General features: G+C 37.5%; 1 protein-coding gene and 1 long non-coding RNA gene across 7 annotated transcripts in view; both read right to left on the bottom strand.

Moving 5' to 3' along the window:
- Positions 1–11,842, bottom strand: part of LOC135290947 (atrial natriuretic peptide receptor 2-like) — a 39,446-nt gene extending 27,604 nt beyond the window's left edge. For 3 of the 5 annotated variants that reach the window (XR_010353778.1, XR_010353779.1, XM_064404963.1), the window contains exons 1-6: positions 10,256–11,842; positions 9,182–9,278; positions 6,228–6,360; positions 4,061–4,184; positions 1,991–2,095; positions 1,291–1,393 (exon numbers count right to left, since the gene is read on the bottom strand). Coding sequence is in view for 3 of the 5 variants with exons in the window: in XM_064404963.1 (XP_064261033.1) it covers positions 1,291–1,393; positions 1,991–2,095; positions 4,061–4,184; positions 6,228–6,360; positions 9,182–9,278; positions 10,256–10,309 (616 nt within the window). In the remaining 2 variants the exon portion in view is untranslated. Of the gene's footprint in view, positions 1–1,290; positions 1,394–1,990; positions 2,096–4,060; positions 4,185–5,496; positions 5,972–6,227; positions 6,361–9,181; positions 9,279–10,255 lie in introns of those variants that run through there. The other 2 variants (XM_064404964.1, XM_064404965.1) reach the window with 2 other exon arrangements.
- Positions 11,843–13,293: 1,451 nt separating this feature from the next.
- On the bottom strand, positions 13,294–26,030 carry LOC135290972 (uncharacterized). 2 transcript variants are annotated; one of them, XR_010353811.1, is made up of 6 exons: positions 25,584–26,030; positions 20,970–21,155; positions 20,490–20,634; positions 20,197–20,306; positions 17,776–18,227; positions 13,294–17,647 (listed from the first exon to the last, which is right to left on the bottom strand). It is a non-coding gene; the product is annotated as an uncharacterized LOC135290972 (long non-coding RNA). The 2 variants fall into 2 exon arrangements; XR_010353810.1 differs by having other exon boundaries at positions 13,294–18,227.
- Positions 26,031–26,948: the final 918 nt, after the last annotated feature.

Here is a 26,948-nt window from a genome sequence, read left to right as displayed (position 1 = left end):
TTTCTGAAACTCAAAGCTCTTCCAGGCCAGCATTTTCTTTTGCATTCTTTGTATTTAATCCAGCATTTGTGATTCCAGGAAGCCAGGGACCCTTCCTCAGCAGCAGCAAAAGACACTGGGGACTGCAGAAAGAAATCTTGCAAGTATATATATATATACGCATCAAGTATTTCCTTTACTTTACTCCAAGGTCTTATATAAATTATCACCAATATTAGATGTAATTTAAAACAAAAGTCTTAAATAACAGAAGTCCTTCTCCCATGTCTTGAATGGTCTTTCAATTTTACCTCTAAGATTAAACTAATATCATGCTGTACTTCAGGCTTGAGAGGTGAGCTGAAGGTATTATTCTGTCATTATGTAATTTTTTTAAAATCAAAAAAACAAAACTAAAAAAAATCTACTACTTAGTAATAATTCTGTTTCAGCCTCACTAATTCCAGTATAATACCAAGAAAATAACAGAAGTCACTTTCTGTCTCAGGGGTAGAGCTGCATTTTTTACAATTTCTTCTCTGATATATTGTAAGTTTCCTGGAAAATTCAGCTGCATTTATTTTGAAATGAGTAGAAAATTCTATAGATAAATACTTCTATTCACACTGGAGTTGCTTTGTGGGTTTTTTTCCTTTTTTTTCTGTAACATTGTGAAATATATTCTCACACTTCCAGAAGAGTAGCTAACAAGAGTATTATGATGACATTTTTGTTTTAGCCAATAACTTTCTTCAGGTTGTGTGTTTAATTTATTAAACAAGTCCACTTTCAAAATTTGACATCACTAAGAGAATTGCTACAGTCATTTCTGCTTCCCTCCATACAGGTATACTAAAGAGAATGGAAGACTGATGCCCTTGGGAACAATTTTTAATGGGAACAACAGAACCAATATGGATTTCTACCTTTCCAATATGTTTAAGACTAGTCTGCTCCCCTTCAGGGGAAAAGTGTCTGGATCCTCAGAACACTAGCTGGAGGAATATTCTCACATTCCTGAGAACTGCAGACAAGCCTTGTAATACCTGAAGCCATTGGTCATGGTATTTGACTACTTATTTGACAAGAGTGGCTTTCTACTGTTCCAGATTAATACAACTGTTAGAAGCCCAAACACTTTTTCAGACTTCAGTGTTATGTGAAGAAGAATTTCAGAAACACATTTGTGTATTTTTAAAGACAGGCTGGGGTAGGAATTGCTTTTGCTCTTGGTAACTATTCATGAATGACAATAGCATTGAGATTTGCAGTCAATAAGAAATTAGCTCACATTTTCATTTTATATCATACCTACTGCAGGAAGGACTGTGGTTTTTGCTTCCAGGGCAGCTTGGATTCTCCCAACTCTGATGTGTGCGATGAGAGAAGTCACACCCACATGAACTAAAACAACCTGTGAAACAAGTGAACAAACCAGCAAGCCTCAAAACTTCACTTGCATACAGTAGGCATTTACAACAAGGACTGACTGCCTGTGGTAATCTTCAGAAGAATTTGTGCATTTCTTTCAAAATCAGGAGAGACAGCTCTTGTGAGAAAGACTGATCTGATTCCCTTCCTGGTGTGTCTTCTTCTCACCATGTAGCGCTATCAGCCCTGTACATTCTGCCATGTATGCTTTCCTGCTATTTCTTTCAGGTAGAACCTCCCTTATGGTCATATGAACCTGCATCACAGTCCAGTCAGTAGTGAAATGTATTTTTAGTGTGGACCTCAAATGGACAGATGATGCTATTCATTTCCCTGCCATCCCCACTCCCTCCACTAACTACCTAAGGTGTAAAGATACCCTACTTGACTTCCAAATCAAGTCAGTTGGGAATTGATAGTACTCAATTTTCAATTGATAATTGATATATATAATATAGATAATAACACATAGATATAAATGAAATAGGGAACATGCTTGTGAACTGCATTAAATTACTAGCAAGTAAGATCCAAAAAGAGCAAATCAGGTAAAATCCTATACGCAACAAATATACTTTACCTTGGCAGTCCAGTTCCTTTGGCTCATTTTTCCAGCAGTAGACAAAGTGTGAGTAAATATCTGACCATCATCTGGGATCCATGGACCACATATTCCTCCTTTAGCCTTTAGTAGACATATTGCTTATGTCAGTATACCATAACACAATGAAAGTCCTAGCTCCTCCTCTCTTACTTTCTTAAAATTACTTATGTTGTCTAACAGCAAATAAAGTTCTATTTTATAACCAAAACTATCAAAATGCCAAAACACAAGCAACACTGTTCTATGACAAAATAACAGAGAAGTAATTGTTCCTATATTCAGTTAAGATCTCACATATACTGTTATTTCTTAAAATATGAGCCTCTGTAGTGTATTCATAGAATGAGTGTTCTTAAGAAGCTGGTTCACTTTCTTGGATTTCCTGCGCTAGAATCAGAACCAGAATTTTATTCCACTTACAATATTTTTCTCAAGAGGTTTTACTGAAGTGTTACTTTTGATACAGCAGCTTTTTTTTCCTTTTTCTTTAATGAGGAAGAGAGGCACTGCTTCAGGGCCTGTTTGCAGAACATTTCTCAATAAAGCTATTAAGATGTCAACCTCCTACAACTGCAAACATGGAGGATTCATTTTGGCTGTCCAAGTCTTGTAGTTTTTTGTTTACTTGAAAGGATTAAGTCTGTCTCCTAATTCCAGATAAATTTTCAGACATTTCTTTTGAAGGACTGTAAGTAATAGACCAAGTCAAAAGAAATGGAGCACATTAACAAAAATAAAATGTTTTAGAATACATGACACTGAAAAAAATAAAGCAATGAAAACCCAAACTCCTCTCAAACAATGGAAAAAACTTACTTTGAAGTATTTGTTCAATCTTATGCAGTGATAGTCAACTCTGTAACAGTCAAATAGCTCAGAGTTCCTTTAAGCAGAAACTCTAACATTTAGAGTACTATGAAGAAACCAGATGATGCATGTTGGTGAACATGCTTTTGCCATTTTCACACCATAATCTCAAGCAGAACTCATTGTGAAAATAGAAATAATAGAGAGGTTACCTAAGCAGTGGTATGTTGAAGTTTTTTACTATGGTTCTAGACAAAAATTTTGATGTGATGGTTCCAGCAGGGATTCTTCTTTTAAACCAAAGCCCTGGTGTCAGCTAAGGTTTTTGGGGAATCATTAATAAAACACATCCTCAAGAAAGACTGCCAAGAAGCAAACTAGAGCTGTTGTGGAAGCATTAGACCTTCACACATAAAGGTATATGAAACAGCTGCAAGTTGTGTAGGCTAGGCTTCCTATTACACCACCTTTGATCACAAAGAATATGTCACATTTCCAGAAGGGAGACTAACTAGAAAAACTGGGCAGCTGCATTAAAGTTCTTATGCAGGGTAAGGCTTACTTCACAGATTAAAAAAAAAAAAGTGCTCCAAACTGTATTTTTAGATCAGAACTTTAAGTAGTTATTCAAAGAGGGACAGGCCAAGAAGACAGGCTAAGAATGGATCTTGCCTTCACTGCATGAACAAATTTTGTTCTCTTGTATTTAGATTTTTGATTTTTTTTTTCTCTGATACAATGAAGAAAAATCATTCCATCTCAGGACACAAGTAAACAGGCTTCAGTTCTACAAGTCACCGCCGGTAATATTCATCCCCCACCCCCCAACTCCAGTAATCCAAGCAAATTATTCACACTCACTCTATAAAAGAGAGACTGGAATACATCCAACTGAAAATTTGCCTTGTTTGTTTTAGATTGCAGTGATCTGTCTTTCTTTCTCTTTTGGCTGCACAGCAGTCCAAGTCAGGTAAACTCAGAGAGATGAAACTGGTCCCACCAATGGGAAATTTTGAATACTGCCTTGCAGCCTCAGTATCCAGTGCAAAAAAATTTCTAAGACTGACAGGCATTGCCACAGTGGTTTTAGTGAACCAGAATTTGTGAATATATAGCAAACTATATAAATTTGGTCTAATTGTAATCACAGAAGTACTTCACGAACTTGAACCTGCTTATTACAATGATGTCTCAGCCAGTAGCAAGAGCAGAGCACATGATGCTGCACATCCCACTAACCATGAAGGCCAAAGGACAGGAATGTATGTTGGCATGGTAGACACAGCAGTTGTCCCCATTTGCATCTTTCCATCTGGCAGGACAGTCATGCTCCTCACAGAATTCCTTTGCAGCAGTAGCATTGCTAACCAAGCAGGAGAAAGAGAAAAACTTTTACATCCATTCCTCATTCACAAAAATTGCAAAAACCACATGAGAGCTTGCTCTTTATCCTACACAGAGAAAGCAGCAAAAATATATGAAATAAACACTGTTGAACCATTTATTTCTTTTTGTCTTCTAGTTGAAACGTTCCTGGAGCTCTAGAGATTGTTTTCAACTGGACTGTTCTCCAAAACAACTTTGGAAAACTCATTCCTGAAAGATGAATGTATTCACACCAAAATGTGTGATGCAACACTGTTTCCTCAGTTACACTTTCAGTGGTTATCACTCTAATAAATCTAGCTGTAAGACAAAATTGTTTTCTGCAAACATGATTTATTCAGATACAGCCAGAATCAACTGCAGTTCAGCTGAAATGTTATGCACTTTTGTTGGATATTTATAAAACAATTTCAGAATACAGGATTTATTTTTTGGTTTCTTCTTAATGAAAGAATTAGTCAACAATGAGTAGATCTAAAACAGCAGGCTTTGTTTATTATGAGAAGACTGTGTTTTTTATAACAAATAAACAAAACGACAAAGCAATAGGTTAACATAGATTGAACTTGTGGCCAGATTTACAAGGGCATAGACATATTTGAAACATGAGATAAGAAAATATGTCAACCTCCAAAGCATCCAAACAGATAAAATACTAAAATTTATTAGCCTTTGAGTCCATGCAGGATGTTAAGAAAAATAATTAATTAATTTGGTGTCTAATTCCATAATCTACTTTTCTTTAGCACTCCTTTTCAAAATTTATCCAGTATTCTGTACTTTTTATTCAATAACTTCATCATGGCTTTATCCAATTACACCGATGCCATTATATTGACTTGCCAACGTCAGGTATATTTGGCTCAGCCACGGTAACCTTTACTGTCAACCAGACAACCTAGACAAAATGAGATGCAAATTTGATCCCTTTGCAAACTGAAGCATAGATTTATCTCTCTTTTTATAAAATATTTGCCATCTGTCTCTATGTTCAAGGTGTGTACAAGTGCATAAAAAAGCAGACTTTTCCAAGTTCCTTACTGATTTGAGGGAGTGGGTGTCCCAGGGAAGACTAGGAAAATCAGATTCATACCAAGCAGTCAAAAAACATGCTTCATGCTTAAGTTCTCAGAACTATTAGCAGCCATACATTTCAGAAAATGTGATAAACAAATTTTAAGCAGTTTTTAAACATAGTATATACATAACAAAATAATAAAAAACAATCTTTTTCAAATAGACTATGGATCATCTTTCAGTATGAAATAAAATAACTCAGGATAACAGACCTTACAAACTGAACTTTGCAATGTGAAGATGCAGGCAGAGAAAAATGTTCTGTAAACATCTCTTACACAACAGCACAGAAAGTGGGGTCCCACCATCTGTCTCAGGTGTTCCTATATAGGAATAGAGAATTGCAACTTACAGACAAAAGCATGAAATCAGAGTGTACAGCCCCTGGGTTTATAGATTCAGATCTGTAGATCTGGAGCTGCACCCCTACGTATTCTCTAACTACTGATGTCCAGAGTCTATCACTAAGACACTGTGTGAGCTGACATATAAGTTTTTTGAGTGATTTTAATCCCACAGAAATCAAGCACGGTTGACCACTGAATTAAATGGATTCAGGGCTGGACTAGCTCTTTTTCACATCCATGTTGTGCACTTGAATCATACTTATGATTGAAATTAGTATAAGATACAGAGAGCCTGTGACTCATGATTAAACTTCAGCTATAAATTCAATGTGTAGAGAAGGCAAGAAGTGATGTCCACATTTGCAGTGTGACAGTAGTGATGTGTCCTGTCTCTGACCTAGCAGGCAAACATGCCATGATGGCTAGTCTGAGAGCAAAGGGAAAAACAGCAGGGCAAACAGAGCTATGAGAGATCTCAAAAGATGGAAGGAAATAATGAAGAATTCCAGAGTGTCTTCCAATTATATCACTGAATATGTACACACAAAATCCTCATATACTTATGACCATGATTGCATTTTTATAAGAAGAAATACCTGTGGGAAAGTATTCCATTTTGCACAGCATATTGATAAAAACTATCTGAAGCGAAGACGGCATAGGTCACGTTGAAGGATTCCCCACTCACAGCCTTTTCTGGAGGCCTTTGCACCCATGACATCTCCAGCCCTAGAAACAGTGCAATCATGGTCAGATTTGCTATATATTTTTACTTAACAGATACATACAAATGTAAAACTTTCTGTGTAGTGATTTTCATCTATTCATAGGTTCACAGAGTGGTTTGGGTTAAAGATCATCTAGTCCCTCCCCCCCCTGCCATGGGCTGGGACACCTTCTAGTAGACCAGGTTGCTCAAAGCCCCATCAAGCCTGGCCTTCAACATCTTCTGAGATGGGGCATCCTCAGCTTCTCTGGGCAGCCTGGTCGAGTGCTTCACAACTCTCTGAGTAACCCTCTCAGTATTCTCCAATTATTTTCTGAGCCAAAAAGAGTCATGCAAGTATTGTAGTGGCTGTATAGGTAAATACAAGCGCACATTAACTGAAGAGTTCTGACACTCAGACCAAGCAGTTGGAGAAATGCAACAAAAAATCTGCTCAACTTGTGTAAGCTAACTTTGCTTCCAGTATATAGCATTGCTGTTTGTTCTGGTATATTTGGTTTCCTCTTTTGATCAGGCAATATTGATCTTAATTCTCGTCTGTTTTCACTAAGACACACCTTATTATGGAACAGAACAGACAACTCTACCACACACAAAATTCAGTCAAAACCCTTAAACTCATGAAACATAAATTACATATACTAATAATTACATATTTAAGAATGCATTATCATGTGATCGAGCCATATGGCATCTAGAACAGAGGACAGTGGAAGGAGTGCTATCAGACATCTCTTATTTTCCATTTTCACAATTTTAACTGGGAAAGATGATTTACCCCCATCATATCTCTTGTCCTCTTGGCCTGAGAATGAAGAGAAAAGCTGGGAGAAGTCTTAAATCCATAAACTTAACACCATCAAAATCTTCCCAGTGCACTCACCTACCTTTTTGTCTGTTGTTGGATGAAGGTTTTAATATGCACCCTATCAAATTACTTACATAATGAAACTATGTAACTCAGTTTGCCAGGAAATATTAAATTCCTTCTGCAGAGGACTGGTAAACCTGCCTTACAAGACATGTAATTCTTTTGTTCTTGTTGTGCGGTTATGACCTCTTTTGTTTCTCATACTTGTTTTAACAAGTATGTTCTTCACTTGCACTGTACTGAAACCGTTATTTTCCCCCTAATTTACTATCAGATTTAACTAGGCAATTTGTAAAATAATCTCAATTTCCCTTGATAATCTCCCTTGAAAAGTAAAAACTCATTTTAATTGCTAACATGACGTGCAAAACTATAATACAAAGATTTTTTAAAAAGCTAGTGTGATTTCTACTAAAAGGTAAGAGAGTTGAGCTTCAAAGAATATATGAGAATGAAGACAAAAGGTCAACACAAATTTCAGTTAAATTATTTTCTACTTCCTTATAAAGGTCTCACAAAGGTAAACCAAGCTCTTCTTTCAATGACAGTTACTCCCACATATAAAAGCTTTGAAAATCACAGCAATGAGGCTACAGTGTATGTGTTTTGTTTTGCTTCTAGCAATGCCCAGAAAATGGCAAAGAAAACCTACAAAGAATGGCAGGATAGAACTTGAAGTTCATTCTAAAACTGATTGTAATGGGTATACATTTATTAAGCAACCTCTCACGTTAGTTTTCCTTGTACTTAGTAAAAATAGCTTTAAACAAGGCATCTGTAGTAATAGATAAATAGCTATTTCAATGTTAAACCAAATAGTAAATTCATACAGGAATAAAAGTCTTAGTAGAAATTATCTACAAAGTCTCTGAACTTCATTGTTCCAAGAGAATTAATTGAAGAATGTTTAACTGTAACATTGAGATAAGAGTGTGACGCAGCAGTATATCTCCTGGAGTGTTTTATTAGAACCACCTTCTGAGGTACTCTTGTTTTGTTTTTTTTTCTAAAAACCCTATTGAATGCTTGTCTCCAGTCCTACCTTTTACAACATAAACAAACCATTCCTTTACATCAGTTATTTATTTGTTACAAAGTCACAAGATCACAGAAGAGTTGAATTTGGAAGGCACCCACAGAAATCATTCAGTCCAAGCCTGTGTTGCTCAAGGCAGGGTCATCTCAAGGATGTTTCTCTAGCATTTGTCTAGTTAGGTTTTAAAAATCTCCAAGAATGGAGAAGCCACAACCTTTCTGAGAAACATGCCCTACTGCTTTATAACCCCTAGAGTATAAGAAAATTAAATTCAGTTTTACACATATCAGTTGCTCCTTAATTAGTTTTTTTTTCTCAATAAATTGCCAATATAAAATTTGTTGTGGTTGTTGTTGTTGTTGTTGCTATCTCATATGTAAATTAATTTTGGAAACTGGCAGGAGTAAGTGGTTAAAGTCTCAGGGGTTTTTTAGGTACTCATGGAAGAGTTTTGTGCAAGGTGGAAAAGCACAATGTAGAATCAGTGATTTTGGTTACTGGCTTACTGATCAAGCACAGTACACTTTTGCAATGTCACTGCGAGATTTCAGCAATTAGATTTGCTACAATGCTGCACTGCCTCCATGCTTTGTTTGGATTAAGTTCCATTTGGTTTTCTAATGAGAAAGAAAATGTTTTCAGTTTCTCTCTGGGCAAATGGATACAGCTGTTGTTATTACTTTTCTGTTGGAACAAAGGTATACTGGACAAAGTATACCTTTGTTCCAACAGAACAAAGTATCTTTAATTGTTTTCTTTCACTTGTTTCTCTAGGAAAAGAGGTTGTCACTGATTTAGATGCTTTTCACCATGGATAACATCCGTCATGAGTAAGCTATTATTATGAATACTTCAGTCTTGGGGTTTTCAGCCATACCCCAAGAAAGACACCTAGCCTTCTTTATGACTCGCTCACCTCCGCAGTCCAGCATGTTATACTCATCTGGACTTTCCAACGGCCAACAGTCATAGTCTTTGTTATCTAAATCATGCCACCCCTCCACTAATACCACCTGCCAGAAAAAAAGAAAAGAAAAAGAGTCAAAAAAAGATAATATTAGAAAAGGGAAAGGATGGATTCCATCTCCTAAGTTTATAATCCTTCTTCAGAAATCAAACAAAATGCACAAACATAGGCTGACATTTTTGACCTCTCTAACTTCTGGAGGGAAATAGGAAAAAAAAAAAAATTCATACAAACGCAACCAGTACGTTATTTTGATTTGTCCAGGAGCTGGCATGAAACAGTTAGGGGACTTAACTAATCTTTCTCTCCCAAAATGGTTCTTTATAAAGAGCAGATGGTTCTAGGACCATATGCAGAGAGACAGTTTATTTAAAGAAGTTTTTTTTTTTTTGTTTGCTCAGTTTCTTTTAATCTTTCATATCTAGAATCTTTGAAGGAGTAATTTTTTCTTATACTTTTAATAACAAGAAAAATTTTAGCCATATAAATGTTAATATACACAATGACACATAAAATAAGAATTGCGTAAGCCTATTATAGGTAGAACACAGCATCACAATAGCACACAGATTGAATTGTAACAGTAATAAAATATACACTAAATATGTCTATATAATACATTATAACAGATTATATTAGTCATGTATTAAAAAATACACTTTAGGGTGTATATTAACAGATCAGAATACTCTATGATATTGCACTCTAGGCTTATTCTATTTCTAGTAAAAGATAGTAGTTTCTACTCATGCAATCTGCTATTGTTTTTCTATATATTATTAAAGCATAATCATCTGTTGTATTGTGCAATTGCTTATCACAACACAACATGAATAGAACAAGATAGAATGGTACAACTTATTTTTCCAATATAACTTCCATTACTCTTGTTTTCCACATTACTAATATAAAAATCAATGACTAGTATAAATAGCTGTTTCACTGCAATAAGCCATATACAGTTCTTTCTGAACCCACAGATCAGAGGATTAAGTTCTGGTAAGCAGATCTAGATAGACCTACCAAAAAACTGAGGAGGCTTCGGAGCTCTACAGCTGGTGATTTGACAGCTCCCATGCTCCCTAATGTGCACCCAGCTCAACAAGTGTCAGGGCTGCTTCTGATGTTGCTGTTGCTCCTGAATTAGATACCCTTGCCTAAGAAGGGGGTTGCTAGGCAAGCTGATCCTGGCAACTCCAGCTGCTGCAGCTGTTCTGCCTCTTCCTTCCCTCTTCCACTTCACAGTGCAGGGTGGAAATACCCCTCTGAAACCCTTCCAAAAGTCCCCATTTGTTTTAGGGCCAGCCCCACCCTCCTGAAATTTGTGCCCCTGACTGCTTAAAACTAGAAAACCAACTGGGGGGATTTTCTTGCAGGGCTTTGTCCAACATGAGCAGCATCCAACCCTCAGGCAGATGAATTGATGCTGTGGACATAAACAGAGAGACATGGCTGAGCCCAAAGAAGAAGCATATAAACACCAAGGCAAGCAAAAGCTGCCAGTATAAGAGGAACAGTAAGGCTGACCAGCTTCCCGAGCTTCCTTCCAACCTGAATTGTATGAGACTCTGTGACTTCAATTTCTCTGTCCCTGAAGGTATAGGACAACTTCTATCCAAATGTCCTGCTACATACACAGGTGAAACAGACTTCTATGTAGTGACGCTGGTAGAGCAAAGACATAGATGTATCCATTAATATCTTTGTTCGCTGAAGCCCTGCCAATACAAATCTTCAGTTGTGATTCAGCTCTCCAGAATATTTCTCTATATTGCCTCTTGAATTCTGTCTCTCAGCACAATGTAACATTAAGAATCTTAGTTAAACTGCTTGAATTTCACTATGTCTTACATCAAAATGGCAGGAAAAAGACTGCAATGTGTGCCCAGATAATCTTGAAAGAGCTGTAGATGAATTAAAAAATCTGTTTGGCTTCATTCATTAAAGAGCTATTCATATAAACTATATGTTTTAGGTTGAAATTTTATGTTTGTTGTGAGATGCTAAACCTCATGTGTGTTTTGTCTTCCTGTGCTATGATAGATATCACTATGTGGAAGTCTTGTAGAGAATTTTTTTTTTGCAAATTTATCTACTTAAAACAGCCCACTTATGTTAACATCTTAGAGAGATTTTATTGGCCGTATTTTAGAATGTCTTTGGCAGGGAAGTTAAGGATTATAACTTGTAAGATACTATGGAAGCCAAAAAATTGCCGGACTGATCCTATTTTCTTTAATTGGACTGACAAATATTCAGATGACATTGATTATCATTATTCTCAAGTACTGTAAATATCATACATTACATTTACAGCTACTTGTCTGTCACCTCATTCAGAATTCCTGGAGAATGGCCACATGTACTTGTGAATCTTGGATTAAAGATGGACAGACAGGAATGACTGTCAATTGTCTGATTTAACAATTTATTCCAGCTACTTTAGTTGATTTAACAATGTATCCCAGCTACCTGAGATGCACATTACCACCTCTAATTGAAGCAGAGAAGCACTGGAAATTTTAAAAACAAAACCAGTGCAATATAAATATATAAACCTTTGTGAGAAGGATTGATAGCTCAGTGAGCAACATATTCTTCAGCTCTCTCCACAACTCTCTAGACATAAATCAGACATTTTAATAAAGTGAAGTACTCATCTTAATAATAATTGCTTTACATTTGCCCCTTTTACTGTTTGTAAGTTATATGCTCAAGTTACATAACTTGAGTTAATATCCTGCCATTCTATCATACCACAGATGAGTTTATTATCACAGCCTCACCCATTCTAGCACAGATTAAGTGAAATCTATGTACTGCTGCTTGACTTGCTTAGTGCAATAACACTGAGTTTTTGGCTTCTTCTATTCAAAGGATCTCTTAATCTGAAAAAAAAAAAGAAACAACCCAAAACAAGTCATTTCTACTGATTGAAATAAAAATTATCAAATCACTTTATGTTTACAGATGTATTTATATTATGCTGACTGTACTCAGACAGTCCGTTAAGCGACATTATTTCCATTTCAGTAATTAGCACAACAAAAACTTCTACTATGAAAGCAACAGAGGCAAAATAAAGATATTTCAAAATTTATGACCAAGAGAACTTTAGATATTGTTAAAAACATGCATTCTTGTTGATGTTTCAATAATAGTATAACTTATGTAAAATTTTTGAAATATTTGTAGCAAATAATAACAACAGATACAATATTGCTAAACAAAAGTTGCCACCTATATTCTTTCAAGTATTTTAGGATGGCAATTTGCAGCAGTAAGTCAAAACAAAAATTAGTGTGACGAAAGACTCAGATATCCTTGAAAATATTTATTTATTCTGACATTCAAATTTTCCAGATGGTTCTTGTCTTGCAAGCAGGACAAGGATATTGAGTTACAAAAACAAAACAAAAAGCCCAAACAAACAAACAAACAACAACAAAACCCCCAAAAAAGCCATAACAAAAGAACCACCAAAACCCAAAACAACCCCTCCTAAAACTGCAAACAAACAAACCAAAAAAGCAAACAACCAACCAAAAATACCCAAACACAAAAAACCAAATCAATCAAACAAAAAAACCCAAACAAAAATTCAAAAGCCACTATCAGGGTTTATTTGACATTTAAAAATTATGGCATTCCAAATACACCATTTAGCATATTCATGATGACTGTGCTGTGATTTGTGAAATCAGTAGCTACAGCTTTACTTCTTAGCATGTAAAACTCACTTATGCAGAGTATGCTCATCCTGTGCATGGGCTGGCATGCCGCTCAATGCTCAATGATAGGAACCGCTCCAGGTTCCTAGCATCTACAGTGATAGAAGATTTTCCATGCTATTCTCATCTTACAATGAAAGCTCCAAAATAATTTTAAACGACATGGAGTCCGAGTGCTTTTCTCACTGGGACCAGCACAGCTTCCCCTGCCCGCGGCGTTTGCTGGGTTTGGCCAGAGCACTCTGACGCTGCTCTCTAGTGGTTTCCAGCAGCACAGCGGCAGGCAGGGTCCCACCGCGTCCCGTCTGGCTCAGGGACAGCTTCCTCCGGATGCACTCACAGCGCTCGGTCTGGTTTAAGGAAAGGCTCCTCTTGATGCACCCACAGCGCACGGTCTGGTGCAAGAAAAGTCCTCTCTCGATGCACAAACTGCTGCAAATGGAGTAGAGAGCAGTAGCGCAGCACAAAACCTGCTCAATTTCAGGTTCTCACCAGGGGGTTCAGAGCAGCAGATGGTGGCCTTCTACACTTGCCCAAGAGCAGAGGGATGCACTGCGCAGCCACAAGAAATTTCCAGGGCTCTGGCGCGTGGTCACAGTACCACAGCACAAGAAGTGATCACACCTGCGCTGGGTCGCCCTAATAATTTGTTTATGCATTCTCAGCCTGTAGAAAAAGGGTCTTGCTGACGTGTGTAATGCAGCCTTACAGACAAAGGGTGTTGACTTTTATCTTGTAAATCCACATTGAAGCAAACAATTACATGTGCAAAAAGAGGCCTTTCAGCATGGGCTTCTTGTTCTCTTCTCATGATGCTGGTCTTCCAAGCTTTCTTTTGTTTATGGAATGAACTGGACAACTGAATCAAAAGCCTGATCTGGTTACAACTGCTATGATGATGATGATGATTATGACAATTATTATTATGCATTACCTTAAAAGGATTCAGTGTTTTCTTCCTCCCACCCTTTGTCTTTTTCTAATCATTCTTGTTGCAAACACTTATTCAAGTAACATACATGTGAGCTCATATGGTTCAGTGAGGTTTACACTTCATCTGAGCCTGGATTAGCAGATTAAAAAAATAACACCTGAGTTTCTCCAGAATTACAGATTATTTAATTAAAAGACTAAACATAAGAAGTTGCACAGTAGATTCGTAGTTTCAGAGGTACTGAGTGCCCTCAGTACGTCTGGGAGTGCCCTCCCAGTACTGCTGGGAGATCTGAACAGGTAATAAAGTGTGGTCTGAAGAAATGCTGGAGAGCAGTAAGCAAGATCCTGAGCCTTGCACACACACCATGACTTACCTTTGCAGTACCTCTTCATTTCTCTAATACATTTTTCAAAATATTGAAAGCTTGAGACAATTTCAAAGAGGTCTTAAGCTAAAAAAAAGTAATCATACCTTAAAGAAAGAAGTGATGACATTGGTTTTCAAAGATCTGAAAGGTTAATGTTAGCTGATTGATCTTTGATGGCAGTTTACTTACAGCAGAAGTAGCAGTTACATACGTACACAAAGGAGCAGAGCAGGGAGGCAGTAGGAAAGCAAAAAAGGTAACTACAGCCAGTGAAAATTACAGCAAAGAAACTGCTTATTCTGATGACCACCCACAATGTTGTACAAACCTCAGAAACTAAGAGAAAGCTCAAAAAAGCATGTGGTATTAATTGGTGAAGATGGCAGGTAATTTTCCCTGCACTCTCAGGTTACTGGGAATACTGAACAAATGAATGCTTTTATAGATGCATTCCTCAGGTTAACTCTAATTCATGATGCATCATAGGAAGGCTTGTTCTGCTGCTGTACTTTGGATTTGGTCTGCGTCACTAAACAAGTCTAAATATTTAGTTTATTTCAAAAATGTTAGAAAATACATCAACACTTGAAATGAAAAGTATCTTGTATACTTCCTCCAGGTTGTATGAAGACTGTCACCCAGGACACGTCACAGACTTGAAGAAGAAACATGTTTCCTTAAGAATAAGACTGTTCTCTGTTTAGACAATTGACCAGTACATGAACTATTCTGGAAAAGAACCAAACATTGTAGAATTTTCATGATGTAAACAATATGTAATTTTTCTTCTTCCAAAGAGAAGAGAGAATAATGATAATCTAAAATCCTGCAAGGAAAATACTTACAGGTTAAAAAGTAACAGGTAACAGTGAATATGTCATTAACTGAAAATATTGGTGATGTTAGTTATTTGATGTAATATATGACTGAAAGCCTCCAAAGAGACTGGATAAGAAAAAAGGGACTCAGTTCTCAGAAAAGCCACCAAGAATTTTATTTCCAAAGTAATCCAGGTTAAACTTTAGAAAATCCTAGCCTAGGTACATAACTTAATATAGATTTCTGCAGAAGGGATTTTCCTGAACAAATCTTTGTGTTTCTGATACTGTAATATAGCATGTCAATGCTGCAGCTGTTCAAAGGGCATTCAGCAAGTCTGAGAACGTGAGAATGAATTTCAGTTTGTCAGGATGACTGCCTGGGAGGCTTAAGAAGAGTGGGTCCAGTTCAGCACAGAATAATTTGAGTTTTCCAGCTGAGCAGAACATTACTGATGTTCTCAAATTCCTCCCATCTTTCAGTCCTCCCACACACGCAGAAACGTTACAGTGCGTAAGAACAGAAACCCTGGCTGCTCTTAAGATCTACTGGAGGAGCTGGGTAATAGTGACATACAGCAGCTGTATGTCTTCTTCACCTGCATCATGATCCTCAGATACACTCGTCATTCCACTGGTAGTAGTGGCATTCAACTGAAATCTGCCTTTTACCTGAATAAGTTTTTCCTGTCCTTATCACTTCTCATTGTATTAGTCATTCCTTCTTCCAGAACTCTTCAATGATTTTCCGAAGATCATATTTTTACGTATGATTAGTATTGCACATCTATGGACATTGCACACAGCCCTTCTCTCCACCAGAAAGATGTCCTTATAAGCCACAATTGCTTCCACGTTTCTAGGATGTGATATGATCAGGAATTCCTAAGAGACACTGAGAGTTCCCCAAGACAGGGTGTCTCTTAACTGAAGGAACATTGAGCCTTATTGATAATTTCTTTGGACCAATCCAAAAAAGAAAAAGAGATCCAGACTATTTTCTTTCCTCAAGTCATGATAATTTCTGCATATGGCAGGCTATAGAGATGTTTGCCTAACCTGTTTTTAATAATCATTGGAAATGGAGCCTCTAGCCCTTCCTTTGTGGTATAATCCAAGCTTCAGTACACTTCCTTGGTAGAAGGGTTTCTCTATAGCCCCACTAGCTTCTATCTTGCTATAATTTCAGTTCAATACTGATCCCAGCTACACAAAGAACAGTTAGATTGTTCTGTATCCTTTTTAAATGCTCGAAGTCTCCACCACTCTGCTTTCTGACAGTTACTATGTATCAAGATACTTTACACAAATGTATTCTCTCATTTCTTCACAGGAAAAAAAGGATCATCCTATTTTCTGTAACCCAATATGGGAATAAAGGCAGATTCAACAACAACAACAAATAAAAACAGATATTTCAACTGTTTTAACAGTTGAAGTTGAATGAATTAACACTTTGTCCATGGAGTTTTGTATGCAAACAATTGATTGCAAATGCAGCCTGGGATCACTACCATGCAAACACTCTCATTCTGTAATTACAATACATGTCAGTTATAGAGAAACGTAAAAGTCATGCTTTCTGTTGATAGAGAATTTGTCTCAATAAGCTTTTTTAATCTGTGCCTCAAGTGGAGTAAAACTTCACTTTGCATAATGCCACTTTGTAGAATGTTTTGTGATTGACTAATTGACAGAAGTAGTCTAGTGGGAGAATAAGATTTTTGTGTGCTACTGAACCTGAAAAGATTTCTCTGCTATTCAGGATTCTCTGGTACTTTTGCTACATTACTTTTGCTGCTGAAGTCAGACATGACTTTCTTCTGTCAGAAAACACTGGGCAGTCGGGAACTTCTTTACCCAGAGATCAATCTACCACTAGAATTGTAGCTGTAACCCAAAAAATAGTAGCTTAAATGGTCACTGAAAGGAAAGACAGAAAATAAAACTGGTTTGATTTGAAACCCAAATACCTTATGTGACATACCTGTAGGGAATAAAATAAGGTATCCTTTGTAGCCACATGCAACTACCATCTGATTTTTTTAGACTCACTTTAACTGAAATTCCTGGCACATGTCTTTGCTTTTCACAATAATGTGCTAGTTCCAGAATGGAAAACTTGAGAACCTACTGCAAGGAGAAATGTGAGCATATGAAGTCATATTTATAAAGAGTTTTTTATTTTCCACTAGCTCAATTTTATATTGTCTAGGTCTACTGCTAATTGCTTTTTCTCCTATTTTTTTGATATCCCTCTCCCTTCAGAGAGTACACTCCAAAGTGGAATCCTTAATGATTTCTAGTGTAGTCTGGTTGTCAAGAAGCATATGTCAGATGATTACACTATAAAGTATTTCAGTGCTCTGCTGTCAAACACTAGTTAGGACTTGAGCTGTATCTTCTCATCTTACAGATTTCTTCCAGACCCTCACCTTCTTTACAATTTAGTTCCTATAAAATAATTTCCTGGTTTTTAAAATTTCAAAAAGAGATTCTCAAAGACATAAATAGCAACCAGAGTCCTGATATTCACTGAATCTCCACACAGCTTGCTGATACCTAGTTCACAAAAAAAATCTAATTTTTATATATTATGTATAAAGCGAATAATAAAAAGGAAACACAATCCTGACATGGGTTTTAAGCAGCTATGCTCCCTGAGCATGCCCCTCTCTCCTGGAAGCTACCCAGCTGCTCTCATGGCCAATACAGAGAGCACAGCTCTTCAGCCGTGAAGCCACATGCAGAAGTGTCGCCTGAAAAGCCCTTACAGGGACTTCTCACCTTTCTCCAGGATCTGCTGGGGAATTAGGCTGGGCTCTCACACTTGTTTTCTGCCAGAACTATATTGCACCTGTGCCCACACCTGGCTAGGAACCCTGTTGATCTGAATCCACATGGATTTGACCTCCTGGCTTGACCTTGGATTTATCTCATCATCATGTTATCTGTTACCATCACTCATTCATCTGTTAATCTCCACTTTTGGCTGAAGACTATCTATAGACCTGTCATCATTAGCACTGCAGACTGGCTCTTTTTTGGGGTGATGGCACTCTGTTTGCCTTGCTGCTCGGATATCCCTTCCTCGTGGAGCACTCTGTGCTTGCTCAATGACAAGGATAGCTCAGCTATAATGCTGGAGGGAAAAAAACCAAAACTTATAAGTGTTAAAAAAAAAATATATAAATAATGTTCAGGAGTAAGTCTGCAATAAAAAATTTGCAATTCTAGCAAAAAAGGAAAATGTAAATGCATTGCTCAAAACCTCACAGAGATAACCTTCTTACAGTATCTTTTGCCAAACTATTTCTAATTGCAAATATGGATTTTTGTAAAGGACTTACTATTTACAAAAAAGATAATATTTTCATTTCTTTCTGTTTCAGTAGAAATTTATCAAGACAGGACAGAATGCTATATATCATTAACTTCAAACACAGACATTATCACTATCTTTGGATAATCAGTGGTTTCAATAGTATTTTAAAATAAACAGTGTCATAACTGATTTAGTTTCATATCCAGTTTCATATCACACCCCCACTTCAAAGTATCTGCTTGAGACTGGCTGTGGTTTTAGATATTTTTATAAAATATATATTGGCACTTTAATGTTTTACCACTGATAAGTTTTTGTTAATGCTTGACCATGACCAAGTGTTGTATTGGATCATAATATCACTCTTTCACTAGTCATTAAAATGATGAGACATATCTTCTTCTCATGCCCCAGGTGCTTATTCCATTAAGAGGAGATGACCTTTAACTTATATATATTTTGCTCTCAGTACTTCAGTGGGAAGGAAAAACCTACCTTATTAGTCTTTATATCCCATGGAAGCTGCATAAACTGTTCCACACTTCATGGAAAAGTTTAGAGATGCAAGTAACATGTTTGGAAGAACAAACCGTAAAATTCTTAGCCCTCCAAGTGTGAAGTAGGATAAATCTCTTACCACTGTCAAACAGGGAATTAAAGAACCAGGCTACCTGCAGACATGGTAGGTGAACTAGATATGCAGTATAGGAAAAACCAGGAAAGAAACTGCTCTTCTCTCAACTCCTGAAGTTTTGCTTCCCAGGGATCATGAGACTTGCTCATTTTTCTTTTTGCATATAAACACATGGGCTATAAGGGACTAACTTCTGGGGACCCTGAAATGCAACTGATACTAATGTAGCCTGCATTTAAGGGGAGAAAGTGTGCATGAGAACCTGACTTTCCAGGGTACTCTGGTGCTTTTGTGCTGGTGAGAAAAGGATGCCATTTTAAATGGTGACCTGTGAGAAACTCATTAGGAAGACTGTCATAGGATATCTTATGGTCTTCTTTTCCCTTTTCATTTGAGCACAAGGATGCTTTTTATCTCTGGGTTGGCTATTTCTGCTACTAGGTAGGGCATGTTTCAAGGCAATCTCTGCACTTCATGAAGGGCTAATGAAAAGACTATTTTTATCACATGACTGCTAACAAGTCCGTCCAGTTCTCCTGCCTCCCTCAGGTCAAATTCTCCCCTGAAAGTGCTCTTGATTTTGTAAGAGATTTAAATTGGAATTCCATTGGGAAGCTGTGGCTATCATAAAGCCGAAGAGAAAATTACTTGTGTGGCTTTGGGTAAACAGAAGAAGATCATTCTCTTAAATAAATCAGTGGGTGTTTTTGTTTCCTCTCTGGTATCAGTAGTTTAATAAATACCCAACACATAGGTTTCATTCTCAAACCAGCTTACACCTCCTGCTGCTTCAACCCTCTCCCTGCCAAATCTGAGACAGGAAGATTCTATGAAGTAGCTACATCTCTGTGTATTATGATTAGGACGATAATGACTAGGACCAAAACCTGATATTTCTAGTCCCACGCACAGTATTCTCCTATCTCTTAATGAAGTCTGAGATTACCTTCAGTTCCAACCATGAAATTAACATGATCTATAAGTAGCATCACCATTTTACTTCATTACTCTATGTCCAGAGCATGTAGTCACTGGGCGAGACCTTAGCCTTCTCAAGAAGCAACACTTCTCAATCTAATCCTGTCTGCTTGGGAGGCACTTTTGTTTAAAGAAGCAGTTATGATATATAAGAAAATAATATAACATACTCACACCATGTATGGATCATTGTAATGCATGTTTTGTAACTGTGTGCAGAAACCTCAGTTAGCCAGCTTTTATAAGTCTGCCTAGCGAAAGTTTTGAGGTATAAATGTTACAGCCTGGGAAGAAGACAGAGAGAAAGAAAATTTATTTTAGAGTTGTCTACACTTGGATGACCATCAGTTCTACAGGTTATATGCATTCTAGACTAATTTAAATAGCAGTAATTTTTGTGGTTAAAGCAAGTGAAGTAAGGAGTAGCAGCAGGATCACAGAGCAGAGCTATTAGAAGAAAGGTTTACCTGGCATTTCACAGTGGGAAAGACCTTGTACCTCTGCATTGAACAAATGTGTTTCACTAGATTTTTGGGCTGACAATGACCTTGATCTGATGCAGACATACTCCAAGTGCTCTGCTCTACTGTCTTCTTTTTTCTGAATGGTAATCTGGATTGTGAAAGGAAACTAGCTGAGAGACAACAGATTTTCTGAATGCTGCTGGCACAATAGAGAGTGCAAAATGGCCTTGCGATTTCTTAAGTACTGGGAACAGCAGTGAGAATTTATGCAGGAGGGCACCTGACAGGCAAGCAAAGAAGAAGGCAGAGGGGCAGAGTTCATTGCCTCCCCCACCAATAAAAGGTGTCAATCATCAGTTTGGCCTGCTTTAATTGAGAAGGACAAAAGGACTTTAAAGGAAGAATGAATCTTCACCGATAGGAAGGAATGGGGGAGTAGTACTCATAATTGTGAGATATATATTTATACACACATATATTTACCCTTCATTAGATGTCTGAAATGAAAAAAGACAAGCATGTCTTTTCTCCCCTTGTAATGCCATTAAGCACTTCATCTCTGTCTTACATGAGAACAGTCACCAATATTTCTTATTGCATGCCTTCTTGTAGTGAGTGCAGTCTCCCATTTGCTTTAGGGTGTGCTCGAAGAATTGTCTTGTCTGAGAACTTCAAAAAATAGTGAAAAAGACACTTGTTAATACAACAGAAGTCTCAGCTGTCACACAAACTGCCAGAATTCAAGCAAGCTGTATTATATGTGTTTTAAGCAAGGCAAAAGAGCACAAGTTTCTACCTGATATGTAGAGAAAAATCAAAATTGGGAACAAAGATGACAATGATTATGCATGATCATAGTAGGAAACTCTGGTAAAGCAACATCTTTACAGACATAATTTTATCATTTTTCTGGAATGATTTTTTTGAAAGATCAAAAACTTTGATTTAGACAGGCTAAATTTTACAATTCTTAACAGTCTGTTTTGTAGTGTTTTCACTGGCCAAGAAGTTGCACTTCTATTAATACTTTTAGTTAATTCAAGAATACATTTATTTAACTTCTTTAGTCCTAGTGTGGCAGGGATCACAAACATATACAGGATATATACAAACATATACAGGATTCTGTATATGTAACATTCCTTTATTGTTGCTGTAGAACTCCAATTCTGCCTTGGTGGCAAATCATGTCCCACTTGTTAAAGGTAACAATACTCATGGATAGAGACATACGAAAGAAATATCACCAAAAAGGTGAATTCTTTAGAAACAATTTTTTCACCCTGGTTTCATACCAGTGCTGAATGAAAGAAAACTGATATCAAGAATAAATTATAAGAAAAAAATTGTTTTATAATAGATATATAGTATTCAGACAAATTAGAATGATGAGGCATCTCAGTTTGCATTGGGCCCTTCTATTGGGCCCATCTGGCTCAAAAGCCTCAAAAGCTGGCTTCAGAACTGTTATCTGAATTTCTCCTTCCCTAGACTACAGCAGGCATGCAGCACAAAAACATATTTCAAGCATCTACCTTCAGAACTGTTTCCTACTCCATGAGCTAATCAGTTTTGTCAGAGTTGTCCCAGATGCATCACTATACCACTACAAATACTTACTGAATTTCTAAATTCTCTTTATATTAATAGTTGGACTTTATTACTCTGCTAAATTATGGGGGCAATATAGCCAATCACAATTGCCAGGATTAACTAATTCTCAGCATTTTTTTACTCTCTTTCAAAATGTGATTAAAGGTACTTCTAAAATTCACTTGCCAGTATTTTTCTAATCCAAAAACTTTTTCTTTAAAAAAAGGTAATATATTTTTTAAAAACCTCAATTTTTGGCTCAGGTCTCATGAATTTCACTCATATATTCTTCTTAAACTGTTTCACTTAGCTGAGGAAAAGAGCAAGAAAAAGAGAGATGTAACCTGCTTAAGAGATTGTCAGCAGCACCTACTCTAAGTGCCATTTTCTGTAGAAATTAGGAAAATGAGTTCTAGGAGATGGGGACTTGTGGAAGGGATATATGTGTCTGATTTTCACTTTAATGGAAAGTGAATTTACAGGGGAGCTAGGAAGTGCTGGGATACATAAAAAAATTAGGGCAATTTCAGTAACTAGATGAGGCAGGAAGGTGGTAACCCTTTATGATTTGCTTTGAAGTTCCTGGGGCATCAGAGTGAAAACAAACAGATGAAACCCTTTGTCCCAGAGGGGGTGGGGGGAAAAACCCAGAACAAATAGGTCAGACTCATCACTTTTAATTACAGAAAACAACAGTACTTGGAAAGGGTAGTAATTTGGCTGCTATTGAAACTGTGTCATGGCATGTTTCACCTCTGTATAAGCATAGTTCGGTGATAGTAGTACAGTTCTACTAAATCCCTCCCGAAATAATGCCAAGGAAGCAGTTTATTGCACTCATGCAGACAATTTAACATAAACTTTCTTATGATGGTTCTTACAGTGGGACGTTTAAATGCCTGATGCTGGTTTACCATAAGTAGAACTCAACGCTCTTGCAAAGAAAGCTACACTTTATCTGCTTCCCTTTTTTTTCTAACTAAATGATCCTGGTATTTCAATCTCTAGGGTTGCCATTTCTAAAACTCAAGTTTAAAAACTTCATATCCTAGTCTCAGCTGAAGGATCTTTGTTTATAACTGAGATAAATCTTTAAATGTGAACACGCCAAAACTCACTGGGGAAAAGAAACAGAGAGGTGGAAAATAACATATCCAGAGGCTGTTACCACTGACCTAGGTGACTGAAACTAAAATACTCCAAGTGAAAACCTAGAGAAAACTGGTATCCCTATTAGTACAGATTTCAAATGGTCTGGTGGGCTACTTTCAAGACTTTCTGCAACTTGAAAATGCAGACGGCATAGTACTAATATAATATTATTAGCCAGCCCACCAGAGAAATAGTTCTAACCGTCCTAGACCTGATCTATGTTAGTGTAATTTGCTGTAATTTGCCCTTCAACTTTTCTATTTTTGAAGAAAGGCTGCAGGGTGATGACTAAATCACAAACTAGATATTAGGAAAAAATATGTTACAAAGGTTTGACTGATGCTGAGCTGTATTAGCTGTTCAGTTCTAAGGTGAGATATGTTATAGAACTACAAAATGTCTTTGCACACTGAACTTTTTAAAATTCCTACAAAAACTTTAGTATTCAATGCAAGTCTTGCAAGAAAATGTTCAGGTTAGAAATACTCATGAATTGTAAAAAATGACTAGGTATTTGACCCTTGAGTTTACTCTCAAGAAACTATGTGCAACAACACATTAAGAATTAGTCACGCTATAGAGCAAGAATAACAGTAAGAATAAATAGGACTCCTTACAGATGTGTGCATGTGTTTTTACAGACAGATGTTGTGCGTTGGCATTAAATATAATTCAGTATGTAATACAATCCCCTTGTTCCTTTTCTAAAATATTAGTTCAAATGCCAGAGATTCTTAGCAAAACTTTCAACTTCTGGGATGTCCATATTGATTTTAAATCAGGTGTTCCTGCTTCCAATTAGGGTATTAATTGCACAAACAGTAAGTGTTTGTTCTTATCTACCTTAATGCTTCTTAGAATCCAGTTTTTAGTGCCTGTGAAACTCACCATTTTTTTTCCCTACAAGAGCTCAAGCTGCAGTCCTAGACATTTTCCAAGAGTCCTTTTTGCTTCAGGTGATGTATTACTTAGTAATTTCATATCAATTCTGGGTCTTGCTTTTTAAGAAGAAATTACATACTGTGAGCAGTGCTGAATTAAGAGCAAACTCTCTTCCCTGCTTACCAGATCACAAGGAGACCTGGTGAGAGTATTAATTCAGTCCTTGGGCAGCAAGATGCTTGCAGCTGAAACAGACTGGAATTCCGCATAGCTTGGGAACTTGAAAATTACTAGGAAATTTTCTCTTTTGGTCTCATTAACAGAACTCCACTAACTTTCTTGGTATTATGAATCAACAGCACTTCCAGCTCTCACTGATATGACACCTTATTCTATTCCCTTGTTACTTACATTTACTCATTGGGAAGAAGGCAAGGAACTAAAATTTTTCCATTGAGGTTTGTAATAGCAGTAGCCAATAAAGCCATTGCAGACAGGGAGATAAAAAACATTTAATTTAAAAATGTAAACTGGGAGACATAATTTTGTGCAGTTCTATTGGAGATACGTAAAAGTGGATACAGAATCATATCCATTGGATATTTTTCCATTCCAGAATCATATCCATAACCACACCAGCCAATAAGTAAATAAACTTCATCTTCTATCGGGATTGAGAAATACAAAATATTGGAGAAGGAAGAGTAAGCATAACCAACATATTATGGCGACACCAAACACCTCAGTATTAAAACAGAGAAAAAAATCAGAAACCCAAATACAAATGCAGTTCTTTCCAGTAAATGTAGCTTTTGTGAACTTTAATGATAGAAATCTAATTTAAAAACAAACAAACAAACAAACAAAAAACCAAAAAACCAAAAACAAACAAACAAAAAACCCCAACAACAATAAAAAAAAACCTCTAGTGGTTTAAACACCTCTAGTAGTGTATTAAAAATTCTTACAATTCATTGCTTCTTTAATCAACATGATGGCTGCAAGACTGGTTGTAGGAGTACCTTAAAGTACCCATGATGCAAATGTTAACTCTATACATAATTCTTAACAGCCCACAGATTCTTAAGAGCACGGGGCTGCTTAGAGATGCAGGACCATGTTGGATTAAATAACTTGGAACAAAGAGCATGTCACACAGCCTTTTTTCTTTCAGTGACAACACCAGCTTGAAGAACACATCGCAAGCCAACAAAATTAGGAGATGTGTTACCACCAAAAATTTGCAATAAAAAATTAAGAAGGCAAATTATTGGTCCAAACAAAACAAAGTAAAACAAAGCAGACTGATTTTCCTTACTTTTCAGAAGAAAAATAACAAGGACAAATATTCAAAAATACACAAAATGTTGAACTTGCTACACGGTACATCAGGCTTTCCAGGGAATGACTAACTATATTTGAAAAACCCAGAAATGCCTTCCAAGAATTTACCAATCACACAACAATCACCTGATTTCCAGGACTTGTTTCTTGGTTTCCTCTGCAGGATTGTTTTTCTGACTGAATGACAACTAAAATACTCCAGTCCAAACAACTGAAGCTACGTCTGATATGGGAGCCAAAACTCGGGAGTTGCTGCTCTGTTTCCAGGAGTAAACGGTGCTTACAGAAATTTGCAACCCCCATCTGCTAAGTGCAAACTAAAGCCCATTGGCTGTCATAAAATATTTAATTTAAAATCATCTACAACCATGGGCGATGTCTCCTCCTTTCCTTCTCTGGGTACTACACTTAATTCAGTAAAAACTAATACACAGCTACCAGAAACACCCAGCAAGGCCGTGTTTATTACCGACTGAGTTTTGCAAGGCGGTGTTTATTACTGACTGAGTGAGTTTTGCAAGGCTGCGTTTATTACTGACGCAGTTTCGCTTCTCGCTCCCTCCCCTCAGGGCGCCCCCGCCGCTCCCCGCGCCGCCCTCGCGCCTCCTCGCGCGCGCTCTCCCGCGCGCGCCGCCAGGTGGCGCCCCCCGCCCGCGCACCGCCTGGCGCGCCCCGGGGCAAGATGGCGGCCTGGGGGCAGGCGGGAAGATGGCGGCGGGCGGGGCTGTGGGTGCCCGGGACACAGGCACCGACGCTCCGCTCTCGCCCTCCTGATAGTCTCTTCACCGCGGCAGCACTTGCCCTTCTGGGAAGTTCCAGCTGTCAGGCTGCTTTGCCTGCAGCTGTCCCCCACCTCGCCCTCCCCTTGTACTTTTATCAGTGTGTCCTAACAGCTGCTGAGGTCTCTTCCCTACCTACCATGTAGAGCAGAGAAATGCTGATTGCCTCAGTTGTGGAGGGTTGGGTGAGCTGCAGAGAGGAAAAAGGAATCACAAAGCTCAGTTTGTGCCAGGTTTGGCTGGTAGATGTGCTCGGGAACTTGCCCAAGGTGGGCAGTTCTGCAGTCCCTGTGGAAACTACCAGAGCATCTCCACCGATGAAAGCTGTCCACAGTCCTAGGGGATCAAGGCTAACTGCAAAAAGCCCAATTTCCTCAGTTTCTTTTTGCTTTGAAACATAATTCACACCATGTACTCAGATAGCTCATGTAGGCCATGTCTGATGGAAGAGTGAAAAACTCACGTTCCTTTTCCTTGTTTGCTCACTGTTGCAAGATAAGCTGAGGGAGCTTACATGACCCAAATGAAAACTGTTTATTATACAGTAAAAGTTCCTCAGACAAAAAAACCAACCAAACAAACAAACCAAAACAAACAGGAAAACTAAACCCCACAAACTAAAAAAACTGAGGCAATGGTTTAGAAGTTCTCCTTTTCCATGGATTTTTTTGTAGAATTAAACTGCAGCAGTTTCAGTAGACTGCACTAAATA

This window comes from Passer domesticus, chromosome Z, assembly GCF_036417665.1.
Source record: "Passer domesticus isolate bPasDom1 chromosome Z, bPasDom1.hap1, whole genome shotgun sequence".
Classification (NCBI taxonomy): Eukaryota; Metazoa; Chordata; class Aves; order Passeriformes; family Passeridae; genus Passer; species Passer domesticus.
The sequence above is the reverse complement of the archived record's forward strand: the minus strand, read 5'-3'. Positions and strand labels throughout refer to the sequence as shown.